General features: G+C 39.2%; 1 protein-coding gene across 7 annotated transcripts in view; it reads left to right on the top strand.

Annotated features, from left to right (window-relative positions):
* Window positions 1–15801, top strand: part of MOCOS (molybdenum cofactor sulfurase) — a 274042-nt gene that overhangs the window by 231940 nt on the left and 26301 nt on the right. For all 7 annotated transcript variants that reach the window (XM_084509001.1, XM_084509002.1, XM_084508998.1 and 4 more), the window contains 3 exons: window positions 3447–3563; window positions 6429–6875; window positions 12990–13152. In XM_084509001.1, coding sequence (XP_084365127.1) covers window positions 3447–3563; window positions 6429–6875; window positions 12990–13152 — 727 coding nt within the window. The remainder of the gene's footprint in view (window positions 1–3446; window positions 3564–6428; window positions 6876–12989; window positions 13153–15801) is intronic.

Raw genomic sequence — 15801 nt, 5'->3', positions numbered from 1 at the left:
TGACTTGCTGAGGTTGGCAACTGTGCTTAAAAAATGAATTCTGTCTGAAAAAAAGAAGTACTTTAAAACATTTTTTTTTAGGTGGACTTTATTCATGTGTGTTTATTAAATTCGAAGACCACAGCCTGGAAGTGTGAAAAGCACCTTTTGCTTGTCAAAAGTCAAGATGATCTGACATGAGAGGTGTTGGGGTGTGAAGCAGCCTGCAGGGCTTGGCCCACTGTAGCCAGCTTCAGAAAAAGTAATGAATGCCAAGGGACTCTGAGGGACAGAAGAGACTCCAAGATGTTGTGATGGCTTAATTACCATGTCCTCACTGACTGAAGTAGGTAAAAATGCTGTAAGATTTCTTCATATGCATTTTGCAGTTTAATTGTAGTCTTTAAGCTCTGAAAGGCCAAGGCACAATGGTTCCCAACATTGGACCCAGGGAACCACCAAAGCTGATGATCTGAGAACACAAAGCCGTGTACTTACCATTAGTGCCATTCATGCTTCTCTGCCTTCATTGATGAACATGTTCCTGGCTCCCAAAAGTCAGCCCCAGACAGAGCTGCAAGCAGCACGCTGTATTTCATAACCCTGAGCTCCATTCCCATTATTGCTCCTTACGGCAGTTTTAAAGATGTGCTTTATTTAAATAAGCTTCTCTTCATTGAAATAACTGCAACAGATGTTTTATGTTCTGTTTGTTTAGCTATGTGGTAACACTGTGGAGAGAGATTAAATTAACTCCCCAAGCAGCATATTTCTAGGGTGAAGCTAAAGAAGACAGAGAAGCATATGTCCAAGGGAAAGTCAAGCGTGCATTCAAGGGACGGATAGATTGGCAGTGCTGCATGTACTGATTCTTTACATGGTTTCATTGCTTTCAGTGCAAAAGTGTGTATCACATCACCAAGATCGGCAGGGCGCTTACTGTGCTTTTTTAAGCTTTAGAGTTGTGATAACAGAAATGGATTAATTCTAAAGCTTATGGCTAATTTATCTTTGTTCTCCTGAACCATATTTCCCTATATTCCCCTAATGGTCCTGCATTTTTATGTATTAATAATCTTTGTCTACTGTACAGATTAACATATATCATAGTTAAAAGTGTTATTGAAGAAAGGGTATTGGGTCATGTCACATATTTCACTTCTTAACGCTCAGCAAGGCTAGAATGAAATTTCAGGGCCTTCATTAAAGCATAGTAGTAATTTATTTGACGAAATGTAAAAGATTAAAAAAAAATCCTGTTAACAATTCATTGAAGCTGGGTCATGGAAACTTCATCACACTGCATACACTTGGATAATCAAGGCTGCCCAGCAATCTTTCTTAAAAAAATAATAGTAATAAAAAGATATATTTTAAAGCTTTTTGTATACTGAGTAAATAAATCCAAACACTGTACAAATTCAGTAGTGAAATATCTGTCATGATTTTAGCCTTGCTTGTCATCATTAACAGAACGATAGATCCACCCACGAGTCACAAGCACCATGACAAACTGTGTTAAGTCAGGATGACAACTTTTCTCATCTAAATGAAAAAAGAAGTCAAGAAAATGTCACTGTTCCCAGACTGAAGTCTTTTGACAACACAAAGTTAATGACACCACAACAATCTTTCTCAACAGATGCCTTTAACTATAACTTTGATGTGAGAAACATGCTTTGAGCACGGCGTATTCTCCAAAGCATTAGTCATGAATAGGCATCTTGGGTCGGATTCGTTCCTCTTCTTTCCAGGTCCGGATATATAGAGTTATTTTGGTTGTATCTCCATTTGAGTGGTGAACCGTTTTGAATTAATGGAGCAGGACACATTTAAGTATGAACTTTGGTAACTTGTGCACTGTAATGGTGTAGGATTTATTGTGTTGTATACAGCACGTTTTTGTGTGGAGTACCTTGTGTCCAACACAGGGGGAAAAAGAAAAAAAAAAAAAAGTGAATGCTCTTTGAACTGCTTTTAGCAGAGCTAAACCAAGCAGCTGAGATAGTGAAATTAAAGGCATTTGGTAGCAAACTCAGAGATGTCAGAAGGCTGACATCAGATGGCTGATGATGTCAGAAGATGTGAGACAGAAGATGGGCTGAGAAAGCATCAGCATTTTCTGATGATCCAGAAAATGCTTGCTACAATCCAATACAAAGAGAATTTATGTTTAAAAAAGATAAAAGCCAACAGTTTAATGCTAGGTTGAATGTTTCCATCGATAGCTCAGGCAGGAAAAGCATGGTCTTACAGCTAGGGAAATGACTGGTTTTGAAATGATCAATGCTTCTGTTCCTGGACCTTTGGACTGAGCTGTCATTCTGCACATCGCTGAGTCTTAGCTCCCTGAGAGGAGGACAGTGTTGCTGGCATACCTGAGTCCTCTCAAATTGTAAGGTGTGTATTTTTAGAGCTCCAGGTTCCCCATTTTGCAGAAGAGGAGGTAAAGCACAGAGAGATTACCGCAGTATGTGCGAGGTTGTTCTGGAAGTTTGCAGGAGGGGTAGGATGTACCAGGTTTTGTGCTACCTTTCTGACCTTCTGTCCTTCTCCCAGTCTTGACCAGGCTTGTTTGTCGTGGAAGAAATAGCTGGTTGTATCTATACCTGCTCAGTTATCCTTAGCACCATCTGTTGTTGCTTTTTCAAATCAACATAAAGAGTGTTCATGTCCCTGCAGTGTGCTTCCATGGTTTCTGAGCTGTGCTAAGAGCATCCCCACAGCGTGCTTCCCTTGTTTCCTAGCTGTGCTATGAAACCCTGACAATCTGCATCTCTTCTCTGCAGGGCCACCCTCCCAGTGCACACATATCTGCATCTCCTTCCGAGACATGTATAGATGCATGACTCCATTCTTTGCACAGCCTTTTTGTTCCTTCACATAAATTCATTCATGCCAGCTTGTCATCAATTACTGTATTTATGCCCATTCATTATTTAGTGGATGATAAAGAAATGGTATAATTCAGAAAAGCACAACACCAGGAAAATAAGTGGACGAGGTTTCCTTCAGCCAGCTGAAGAGGTGTCCCAGGCCTCTCTCCTCACCTTGTAGGTGATGCTTGTAGGTGACGGTTCAGTCCAGACCCACTTGACTGCAGGCGTGTAATTAGCACTACTAGTGTAAGAGCACGAGTTTAAAAGTAAGCACATGGGCTGGCATTAACAGGATCCGGGCCTAAACAGAACAACTCTCCATGTGTGTGTGTTACTGGTATGTGCTCTGTGCCCTCTCTCAATGCCAATGTAATTATCTTCTGCCTTTACTGTTTTCTTTCAGCTGAAATAACAAGGCTGAAAAATCCTCAGTGTGTATGGGAATGCTGAAAGCTACAGTCAGTCGTTAATAATTTAGAGAGGTAATTTACCTCCAATTGATTTGTACCCTTAAAACATTGTATGTTTTTCATCACAACTCTAAAATGTCTGTCTTCTGTTCTTCTCTTATGTCTGTGAATTGGGAAGGTGGAAAAGATGGCCAGCCTCCACAACATACATGTGCGCACGGGTTGCTTCTGTAACACAGGAGCCTGCCAGATGCATTTGGGTATAAGCGATGAGGACATCCAAAGGAACCTGCAGGTTAGTTTCTGAATGAGATTATGTGATACACTGACCATGGAAAATACCTAGATTCCGTGACCAAGAAAACATCTTCTGGCTATCAGTTCTGGATTTCCTGGGGGATGGGAGGTTTGAAGGGGAGAGAAGAAAATCTTATCCTACCTATATCCAACAACAACAACAGCAAAAGCTAAATAGTAAAGAATAAAGTAGGTGTAACGTAAATGAAGGTAGGTTTAATTTGCTTTCCCTGATTTTTCAACTTAATTACCATGGTAAGGAAATAATTGAATTGATAGGTTGAAATTAGGTCTTGAAACAAATTTGATGGACCCAAAGCAGAGTAGGTTGGTTTTATTTCATTGGAAAATATGAAAATGTGGCTTCTTGGTCTGATATGGAATTACATGAAATCCAGCCTTCCTGCAGAATGGAAGTTCCCAGACAATTTGTCTCATGTTGTTCCTTAAGTATCTTTAGTAGTACTTATTAATTATTACATTGGGACATTGCAGTTTAAAAGACATACACAAACTGGACAAGAAACAATAAATGAGAATACCCAGTGAAACTCTGACAGTGAAATAAATTTAGATGACTTCTACTTAGATTATTGATGTGTTAGACTGGTAGAACGTGAACGTAAAGACTGCTTTCTAGATGACTAATATTTTCCATAAATCATTATTAAAAGATGTATAGCAGGATGTATTACAGTGAAGTGGGGGAGGCTTCACATCTGTGTATTTGTCAGATTTTGAAATTACAGTATATTAATACAGAACTATTCAAAACTTTATTAATGGTATTCCTCAAAAGAGAAAAAAAATATATAATGGCTATATGGGTATTATAGCTCCCTTATCATTTCACAGAGGCATTTAGATAACTTTTGCAAGCACATTTATATGCAAGACTGATAGCACAAGATCTTAAACAGGGATAGCTCTTTAGTACCTTCCATGGCAAAATGGTGGTTTAATTTACTATTGAAAGCTCCATGTCCATAGTTTACTCATGAATAGTCTGTTTAAGAGCAGGTGAGTGATGCTTGAATTTTCAAGAGGGTGCAGGTTCCCCAGGATAATTAGAGAAAGGAAAAAAAAGCTCTTCCCGTCTCTTAAAGCGCAAAATACCAAATGGCCAGGTACACTTATCTTGTTTCTTCTCACCAGAGGAAGATTTTGATAAGCCTCATATGGGTCTGTATCATGTTAATAAAGCTCGACATTTTAACCAGGATGGGCTAAACACAAAAGCCAAAATTACAGACATTTCATCTGCCACAAGTGGTATGATGAAGTAGTACAGTCAACCAGTTACTATTTTGAGACATTCTTGCCAGTCCTTTGGAAAGATTTGGATGAGTTATTGACAGCATTACTTTGTAGGGGGAAGACATCTTTTTTCATATTACTGGCATATGTACTTTGTTTTTGCTTTTCCCAGTGTGCTGACTGTGTTCTTCCTCCCCTGATGTTCATGTTCAAAGTGCTTGTGAGGGAGGACCTTCTATCGTCAAGGGTCCCTGGAGAATTGTGGTTAGTTTTCTTAGGATGTTAGGTAGGAACTCATTTACTTATTTGCACAGCAGGAACCTCTCTCATCAGTCAATCAATCAATACTTGGCAGAAGTGTTCCACATATATTAACAGATGCAACCTAATTTTGTAAATGTTGCTTCTGCTCTATTGTCACAAATAAAAGCTATGTTCCAGTGCATTACAATATTTGCTACTGCATTGCATGCTTTGACATAGTTTTTTTTTATTTCTCCTGGAAAAAATGGGACCTGTGTTCACTGAACTGTGACATTTCTTGCTTTAAAAAGCCCTCATGTAAATAATCTATTCACACTTCCATTTTTATTTAACAGAAATGCATAAATAAATGAATTTCAGAGGGGAAAAAAAAAAAAAAAACAGCTGCTGCATTTAAAGGAATAAGGGTGCTGACAGAACTAAATCTTGTGTCCATTGGTAAGCTAATGTTAGGTAGGTGATCAAAGGGAGTTTCTGGCTTATCTCGCTGGAAATGAGTGGCAGCACTCACTGACCTACTCAACTGAAGGAGAAATTTCTGCTCCACTCCACCTCCAGGGAGTTTTCTGGGGAGTGCTGTATGAAAGATACATCAAATATAAGGTTATTGGAGGTCAGTATTAGGATATTTGAGGGACAAATTTTTAAACAAAGGTTTATCATGAGCTGAAGCCTGTGTTTTTCAAATGAAGCAATGTTAGGGGGAAGGCTACTTCCATCTGTCCTGAAAGCAACATGTTGACTGGATCAGCAAGACAAATCTACTGGATATCACAATGATGAGGGAACTCACTTTGGATGTTCCAGTTTTATATTCAAGTCTCTGCTTTGCTAAATGTCCCAGACCAGTTCTTAGCAGTGTATCTGTCCACTGGGCTGTTTAAGACAAACCATGAGTAAGCTATTGATTGTATAAAACAGAACTGTTCTGACAGCAAGTATCAAGAAGTGTAGTGGTTTGTTCATCTACCTGAATGTAATGTCCCAGTTTAAATCTCACTGAACTAATGAAGTCGAGACCAGAATATATCTGGAGACTTCCCTTGCTAACAGGACGTTCTGGCACGAGCAAACTTCTTCTGATTCTTAACATAAGTTTTTGAAAAGTCTCTCTTGCCTTAAGGTAGAATAGGGCAAGCATCTCAAAATGATCTTCTTCCCAGCTTGAGAAGGTAATAAGACAATTGGGATTTTTTTTTTCTCTATTCTTTCTTTGTATTCATGGGTTACCTGTGTATTTCTGAAAACAGTTTTTTGGTTAGAATTAATAGACTAGTGAATAACTATGTAAAGTAAGAAGGTCTGTCATAATAGCTCTGTTTGTCTTCCTGTTTCAAACTAGGCTGGCCATGTCTGTGGAGATGATATAGACATAATTGATGGACGTCCCACTGGTTCTGTGAGAATATCCTTTGGCTACATGTCTTCCTTTGAAGATGCACAGACTTTCTTGAAATTCATCGTAGCCACCAGGTTCTCCAAGTCAGACACTGAGATTTCCTTCCAGTCCTCTGTTACAAAGCTGACGACAGAGCCTGTCCCAGATGATGGCACTTACTTTAAGAATGCAGATAAATTGTCTCCAAGAACACACATCTCGGACAGAGAACTTGGGAATAATTCATCTGTGACAGTGAAGACTGTTGACTGGCAGCCAGCGGAGTCTGAGTCGGAAAGCATAAGGGCAACTATTTCTGAGACTGCGGTGCCAACATACAGAGGAGATGGCAACCCCATTACTGTCACCAACATTTTCCTTTACCCAATCAAATCCTGCTCTTCATTTGAGGTATATGTTTTAATATATTCTTAAATATTCATCCCAACCTTGTGTTTTTTTTCATTACCCCTGTTGAACGTGTCAACCAGGAATAACATGTATATGAGATACTAGGAAATAGTATATGGATAACCATTTTTTCCTTTTCTCCAATTCCTAGGATCAAGTCTTACATGATAAGGCACTTTCAAAGTGTTTCAATTAGACTGAAGTTACAGGAATGAGATGCGTCTTCAGCTCTCCCCTCCCCCCGCCCAACAGACAAATCTGCACATAATATGCAGTCTTAGGAAAAAAAAGAAAAAAAAAAAAAACAGTTGGATTTGCAAAACTTGACTAAAATATAATCAAGTAATTAGTATGCTTTCACAGAATGACATGTGATGGACTTGAAGGCATTGATGGGTAGGCAGCAATTGAGAAATAACTTGATTAACATGTTATAATTGAGAGGAGGCTGATTTACATTACAAAGAAATGTTATCATTAAAAATACATTTGCAACAGAAATATGACATTTAAGTGTTGCTGCGCTACTTGAAAGTTCACTCTTTGAAGATTTTAATTGCTTTTTTGCCAAGTTAATAATATCATCACCTTAGCTGTGACTTTTTTTTTTTTTAATAATGCATGATGAAATAGGTGTATGGCCCACACATGACCTGGACTGTGACTCTGCTTAGTACCATACTGGGAAGTGATTTAATGAATGTCAATAACAGTATAACTTTCCCTATGAAAACTTGCTGGTCTAGGTCACTGTCTCACATCTGAATGAAAATTGGGGTCAAATCCAGTGACAAATCACCTGCATTTAAAATATTGCTTCTCAGCTGATTTGGTTGTGATTTATTTATTTTTTTCTTAATACAGAAAGAATCTGGGGAATTGAAGCAAAGGGTATTATGGCATGGTCAACAAACCAACTACATTTTTAAACTTGGTTTTGCTCATAATGTTTCTAATTCAGAGGCACAATCTCAAGCATTACATGAGATCTGAACAATTTTCCACCCCTTACTAACCTCCCACTAAATCAAACTGTTTAGAAAATCAAAGTAATCCCACATTTCTTGTGAGAATATTTTAACCTCTGTTTAAGTGTTGCAGGTATTATGGTTTTATTACAGAAGCTCTCTACAGAAGCTGCTGAAATATGTTCTAGCAGTATTCAGGTCCCTTTGGGGTTAAATTCTATTTTAACATGCAGGCCAATGTTATGAGATACATACCACAACATTCGTTGCTAGGAAGGCTTTGAAATGATTGTACCCAGGAGCAGGTAAGATATACCTCAGCATGAAAGACAGCTCATGTTTTCCCACAAACTAAGCTAGTTTTCCTCTCTTCAAGCTCTGTGGGGAAACTACCCTAGTTGATAAATGCATATAAACCTGGCACTCCCTGGCAGACAGAACTGGAGTTTTATATGGAGGGGGAAATCCACATTCTTCATGCATACTTCTCGTCCCAGTTAGTGGACCCACTGTGAAAGCAGAGTTCATCTTACTTGATCTTACCCCTCTGAAGGTAGATATTATTCTTTAAGCAGTGAGAGGTAGATACCTCCTAATTCATCTTATCATAAAATAGGCATCTGTAGTAGGAAAATGAATTGTTGCTGGATATTTCTGTCTCTTTCCATTTACTACAGGAGGAATAGGTTGGATAAAACAGAAGGAATGGGTTCTCATGGTCTTCAGTTAGAAGCCAAGAATTAAAATTCAGTTTAATGGTTTTAATACAAAATACCTTTTAAATGCTTTGTGCTTGTTGGAAAGTTAGGAAAAATATTTTCCCTGTTAAAATTTTATCTCCATTTTTATTAGTTAGAAGGTAGCTCTAAGCTAGTTGATGTGAAAAATTGAAAGTGGTTTAGGTATTAGGCTGCAGTAAATTCATTCATCTTGTACTTGGATTCTTGAGGTCAGAATCTCATAGATTTGTAAGTTCAAGTGCAGTCCTCCAGCTCATATGGTAGGTCAGACCTTCCGTGTGTAGCAAATGGGCTTTATTGGGAAGTAGATGATCACTTGCATTTGCCTAAAATAAAATGTGGAGTGGAAGATTCCACCTAATTGTGTGTGCAGGACTTCGTCCATCTGCCAGTGAAGTCTACCCGTTGACTTGGTGGCTGCAGGGCAGATGACTTGATTAGTGGCAGGAGGACAGACTTGATGAGGACATGAATACAAGCTCACAGCTGTTTGATCTCCACTTTAGAGTCACATAATCTCCTCTTTACCTAAACTCTGATTTCTCTAGTCTATTCTAAGTGTTTTAGGGCAGGAGGTACTTGACTTCCCAAGAAAATGAGAGTGACGAGTGTGCTTTGGCAGCTGGGAGGATGAAGCATTAAGGTTTTCAGCTTACTGCAGGTTGGTTAGCTCCTGCAGCATGTATGTTTCATCAAGTGTTCCTGGCCACTGGACTGTCTGTTCAGTGATGTTACATGGATTTTCTACATATGGCTCAGGAAGCAGAAGGCAGAATATTTTAACTGAATGTCTTAAATGTGCTTTAATTTCCCTACAATTATTTTATTAAACAGGGAGAAGCAGAAAAAAGGAGTAGCCTGTGTCCCTGACCACATTTTTCTTCTTTTCCAGCATAAAAACATGTTTTAAACATGCATTTTTAAACATGAACATCTCTTATGTCAATGAATTTTGCATAATTACTTAGTGCAGTGTGCCCAGTGAAAGAGGTTAGGACTTTAAACATTAATAACTTTATTATTCTTGCAGTAGATTTCAGAGGATAAAAATTGCAGCTCAACACAGAAGACAAATTAGCTTTTAATTCAAAATACAATGCAAATTCTTAGTGATCAGTAGTTAAATTATGTGTAAGACCACTAACATTTTTAAACTTGCATAATTTAAAAGCTGTTCAGTGATTGCTTTAATGTGTTTGAAAATTGTGTTAGCCTACATGATGACATTGCAGCAAATTAAGGAAAAATACAGCCCAAAATATTTCAAAGAAAAATCTTAAAAAGAAAAAAAACAAAACCATGTTTCTGCAATGGATGTTCTTACATTAAAAGAAGAAAAAATGCTAAAGAAGGTAGAACACCGTGTACTGGTTGTGCTCGGTGCAGTGGTCCTTGCTGGTGACAGGTAGGGAAGACCTTATGTTGGATGATTAGCCTACCCACCCTGCTGGGAAAGAAGGTATATGTTAGCATCTATCAGTAAAATCGTGGTGTCCCTGCTTTCTGTCTTTCTGTCTAACTTGTCTCAAGTAGAGATGGTCAGACAACCTTAAGGAATCAGTGCAATACAGTATTGCTCACTGTGATGGAAGCTACCCTGTTTTATTTTACTTTGCAGTAAGCTTCACTGGCTGCTTCACTATTTTAGTTGCCTGAATGTAGATATTTAGTGCTGTTTGAGTGCCCTGCCTTACCTCCTGCTGCTGGTCCACCAGGATGCAGATCTTCTTTGCAGCTTGTGTCATATCTGCTGGCCCGGGGCAGACATCTCAGATGTAATCCAAGGGAGCCGAATCGAATCACACTTCTCATGTCTCAGATGAAAGCAGAGCAGGCAGGCTCTGAACTGCTCTAAGTTGCTTGCAGTCCTTGAACAATCCCTTCAGACTCTATCAAACACTGGTGGGAGAGGGTCCGCACAGGTCGCCAGCTTAAATGCTAATGAGAATAGAAATTTTTATTTTCTTCTGCACTTATCTCCAGTATTAACAGCAAAACAGCTCTGATTACTTCATGATCAACTGTGACTCTCTGTCCAAGGCAGGGTACACAGTTATTTGGTTGTTGCAACTTTATTTATTGGAGCAAACGTTCGGTGCAGTAAGTTGAAATGTGGGGAGAAAGTAGGGCACTAGACTGTGTACTAGGGATATCCATGAGAGAAAAGGAACTTACTGCTGGGCACATTTAGGTATTATTCTTTTTACAACAGTAGACACCCAGAGGAAGGGGGAAAATGGACTCAACTCCTATAGTTGTGTGCTGAATCTCAGAGTGGAGCTTGGGGTTACTTGCCAGTATTTTGGACCTGCCAGAGGTATTTTAAATGGAAGGTGCTGATTATTTCCAAATATCTGTTGCCTCGTTAGCTGAGCTTTCCCCATAGTGCCTATGAGCATGTAAGAATTATCCAAAGCTCTGATTAAACAAGAAAGTTTTGTTTTGTTCATAAAAACTCATGTCTTCAGCGAAGGGTAAGCATACACCTAAACTGTCTCCTGAATAAAACTACTGTCCTACAGTGGAAGCAAAGAAATTGAATGTTGTTATTGGGAGCCAGAAATCACTTTATTTAGGCTCTTTCTGTGTTTTTCTGATCTTTTTGTTTATTCTGTTTGTTGTGTCTTGCAAATCCTGTAATGATCTGTTGGATCCATGGGAGGACATATTACTGATTAGTGATCTTCTGTTTTGGAAAGGAGATTTGTTACCAGGAAATTCTTGCAGCTCTTAGATGATCACCAGCTGTTCAAAATGCATTTTGAAATCTAATTATACAGGATAACCAAACAACAGTGGCATCTCTGAAGGATAATTTCCAGCAAGGACAAAAGTCTGCACTCCAGCTGATATTGCAGTCTTTGGCCTATGAGTATTCTCCTAAAAGACAGAGCAGAGGTTCAAATCCTTTATGTGCTAATGGTTTGAGGAGCTTGGACAACACATTTTCAGATGACGCTATCAGACCTAAGGATTCTAATTTTGACTGACATTTTTTTTCCACACTCACTTCAAAAACAACCAAAAAGTGTTATAAATCAAGTAGGTAGATAAAATACATATCTACTCTATTTTTTTCCATTATTTTCTGTTTGTTATATAGTTGATAGCTCACGTAGTTGATAGTGGCCAAAATATTTAGAGGGACTAGTTCAGCTGTAATGCTTTCAGTGTCCACTTTCAGGACATTTTGAGTGCCTGCCCTCAGCTTCCTCTAGTCGGGCCCTAGGTGTCAATCTGTTGCTGAGGGCTCTTCCAAAGCCTGGAAAAGTTTATAAGAATGGGATTTTGTGGGATCTGTGCGGTTTTGGACAGAGCTAAACAAAATTGTGATTTTTAATTAATCCAATCACTGTTTCAAGCCGTGCTTTCTTCAGAGTATCAGGCTGTGCCTGACATACCTTTCTCTCAAGACCTTTTGCTAAAGCTTTTTGCCAGTTAATTCATTTGAGCTGTGCTAAGCTTCTCTAGAAGAATTCAGCAAAGTTCACCTGTGGTGAACTTTTCTCCATATTCAGCTACGATTAGAAAGCATACACGAGTTGAAACAGTGTGTTTAAATGTCCAGCTTTATGTTAAAATAATGGTATTAATATTTTAATGTTCTGAAGGAGAAAGCAGTTATTAATATCACCCAAAGGCATTACTAAAATTGTTCCCTTTTTTGATTTCAAAATTACCATCTGTGTAGCATCAGTAACATCTGTTCTTTTCACCAGAAAAATGCCCATAAAGGCAAGGACAATATGCCTGTATAGGCTATTGGAAATAAAGAGCATTATAGAAGCAGTGGAAGGACAGATAGCAAAGACAACCACGTGTTTTGTTGCAAGGGGATTTGGAAAAACTGTTATGCACTTGCTAAACGAGAAATCTCAGCAGTGGATGTTTTCTCAGATAGATTCATTGATAAAGAGGTTTTAGTTTTATGAAAAATGTGAAAGTTTATTCAGAATTCTGAATTTCACATTTTCCTTGCTTTCTGTTTGTTTGGTTTTGCCCTAATTCATAAAACTCACATGCAAGCCTCATGTTTTGTGAATTAAAAGAAAATTGTTGAGGGGAGTGGTCCTAAAAATGGCTGAGTGTAAAACTGAAAACAGCTTTCAGAGGGTTTCAGTGATTGTTTGCTGTATTCTCATGGTTCTGTTAAATCAAAGTGTATGATAATATGCAACAAATTATAGTAACTCCATTCTATTCTGTCAGTTGTTTCCAGTGAGATCTTTATCTTTGACTTTCAATTAAGGTTTCTGTTATAACAGCTGACAGTGGCTTCCACAAGCTTTCCTGATTTCAAGGAAGTTCATTAGTGGTTTCTTTTCCCTCTCTTTTCTTTTCAGCATGAATGTGTCATGCAGCCAACATTTTCTAAACCTTTGCATCCCCTCCTGCTGCTTTTCCAGGTTACAGAATGGCCGGTAGGAAACCAGGGCTTGCTGTATGACCGTAACTGGATGGTTGTAAATCAGAATGGAGTTTGCTTGACTCAGAAACAGGAGCCAAGGCTATGTCTTGTAAATCCCTCAATTGATCTGAAGCAAAAGATTATGGTCATTCGGGCAGAAGGTAAGTAAACAACATCCTTTTTCCCCCTTCGTTACTGGTGTCAAACTTACACACAGAGTCTACCTATATGCAGGGACCGAAATACTGAATGCTGTATATGCGTGCTCACTTAAGGGACAAATTCTGCTACCAAATGTAGGCCAAAAAAAAGCCGAGGCTGTAATAGCCCTGGGTAGTTTCTAGTGTATTGCTGGGACAAGCAGAAAGTAGATAGCGACTCCATATGTGCTCCATAAAGTGGATAGTCCAGAAAGGAACTGTGAATTGATAAATGTGGAAATTTACTGACTAATCTGTCCCTCCACATCATAAAAGGGAGTCCGTCAGCCTGAAGGGACTGTTACTGCTGTGAAGGTGAAGGATTAGGAGTCTAACATCAAACACCCTGGCCAAAGACCTTCCCATTTTGCAGCTGTCCTCCTTCCAGCAGCTGTGTAGAGGGGTGGAGTCTTCAGTGGGAATTAATATGAATTAAGATAAGGACCAAACTTTATTTATTTAGCTCAGTTAAATACTTGCACTAGCAGGCAGAAAAAAACCATGATGTTTGGGCTTCTTTGGATTCATCAAAACACTTTTTAGTCTCTGCTGAGGGGAGAAAAAAAAAAGAGAGAGAGAAAACCGTATGGAAAGCATTATGGAAAGCCCTTTGCTACTTGGGGGTAGGAATTATTTATTTTCCTAATAGTGCTGTTAGCACTAAACGGTGGAATAGGTTTGTATTCCACAAAAGTCATTACTAATGCCAAGTTTGCATGTGGCTGAATGGCATTTATCACTTCCCTGCGGTCTAACATTTACTCACCCTGTATGTCTTAACCGTCAATAATACATGTGCTCACATTTTCCACAGCTAGAGCAAAACAAGGGAAGTTATATTCCAATTTTTCACCCCCTAATTAGAACTCTATATGGGTGCTTCTGTAACTACAGCTGCTTTTCTGTTTATACAGTACAGTTGTTGTCCCCTTCAACTGTCTGAATACCCACTATAAAATCAAGTCTGACCAGTTGATTTCTTTTGTCTGTCAGGTTGGCCAAATGTAAATTTGGGTATTTCCACTAGTCTTTTGAATACTTTTTGCATGTTTCAAATCCAAAGCACAATCTTGTCTACTCCTAGGAATTCCAGTCTGGGTCACTGTCCCAAAGCCTGCTATTTTCTGCTCTTCCCTCTATATTATTTTTTGAAAAGGTATTGTCAATTCATTTCAATTTGATGTGGAGCACATTGCACATTTGTGTAGTACAGTTGCATATGCAACCTTCTCTGACAACTTGTAAATTACCAACTGTTTCAGAAATAATAATTCCTAGAAATTCACTTCCTTTCCATCTCACTTTTTTTCTGCTAGTACCTCCTGCTTGTAGATACAATGTGGAGTCTTGTCCAAACCTTCTCTATGTATCCTTCACATTTTCAGAAGTTCAGCTCTGCTGGACCTTTAGATTTTTTCATTCCACTCTTGATTATTTTTTTTGGGTTTGGTTTTGTTTTGTTTTTTCCTTACTAGCATCACATTCTGTAAACAAACGCATTATCTCTAGACAAACACGGGTTGGACCTGGTGCTTCGGGACATGGTTTAGTGGATGGCATTGGTAGTAGGGTGATGGTTGGACCAGATGGTCATGGAGGTCCCTTCCTACCTTAATGATTCTGTGATTCTGTGATCTATTGGTATATTTTATTCTGTGTATGATGACTCCAGATAACTGTAAGCCTAGCACATACAGTGGTCTGGGCCCTCTTTTTAGAGTAGTTCTGCTATTTTTTACTCCAGTAGTGTACTTACAACCTCTAGGTTTTTGTTGTTGTTGTTGTTTTGTTTTGTTTTTAAGCTTAGTAGTGAGATAATGTCTCTCATTTACTTGGAGAGACTATTCCAGAGGTTACTGCTCATAAGGTTGCACAGTGATGGGCACACATGAAAAGGCAGGGTAATACTGAGCAGATACATCTGTAGAAGGTTGTTGCAATATTTATTCTGTTCTCTTTCCACTCTCCTGCAGTCTAAACTCATGACTTGTTTGTATGTATCAAATTTTTATTATTTTCTTTTATCCCTTCAGATACAGGGGTCATTGCTATATCTCCAACTCAAATCATTTCATGCTAGGCATTGCATCGCAGATGCTCCTGGGCAACGTGCTCCGGGTGTCCCTGCTTGAGCAGAGGGTTTGGACCAGAAGACCTCCAGAGGTCCCTGCCAACCTCAGCCAGCCTGTGATGCTGTGACATTTAATTTAATTAGTTGACTCCTTCCTTGAAAGTCTCATGTTAATCACTGCTGGCTGTTCACAAGTCTCCCCAGCCTGTCGGTAGTGTGTTGCTGATGGAGCACGAGAGGCCGAATGCTGAGCACGTAGCTGGAGCAGCGATGGTTGGGGTGAGGAGCAGGAGCCCCCCTTTGAGCCAGGATGGCTGTACTGTGTCTCAGAGAGCCTTCCCTGGCTAAAAGTACCTCAGATTTGTAGCACTTAGCCTGCTGACTACAGCCACCTCCAGGTCTCTTCCAGCTTTATTGCTTTGTGAGTTTCTTTCTCCCAGGGGATTGCTACCACCCCGAGCTGCCTTTCCTCAGCTGTAGCAGTATGCATCTTTCCAAGAGGAGCTTTGATTCCTCCAGCTCCTCCTCTTCTCCCCCTG

Source organism: Aythya ferina (assembly GCF_964211825.1).
Source record: "Aythya ferina genome assembly, chromosome: 2".
Lineage (NCBI taxonomy): Eukaryota > Metazoa > Chordata > Aves > Anseriformes > Anatidae > Aythya > Aythya ferina.
Note: the sequence above shows the minus strand (reverse complement) of the source record. Positions and strands in the feature narration are given on the sequence as shown.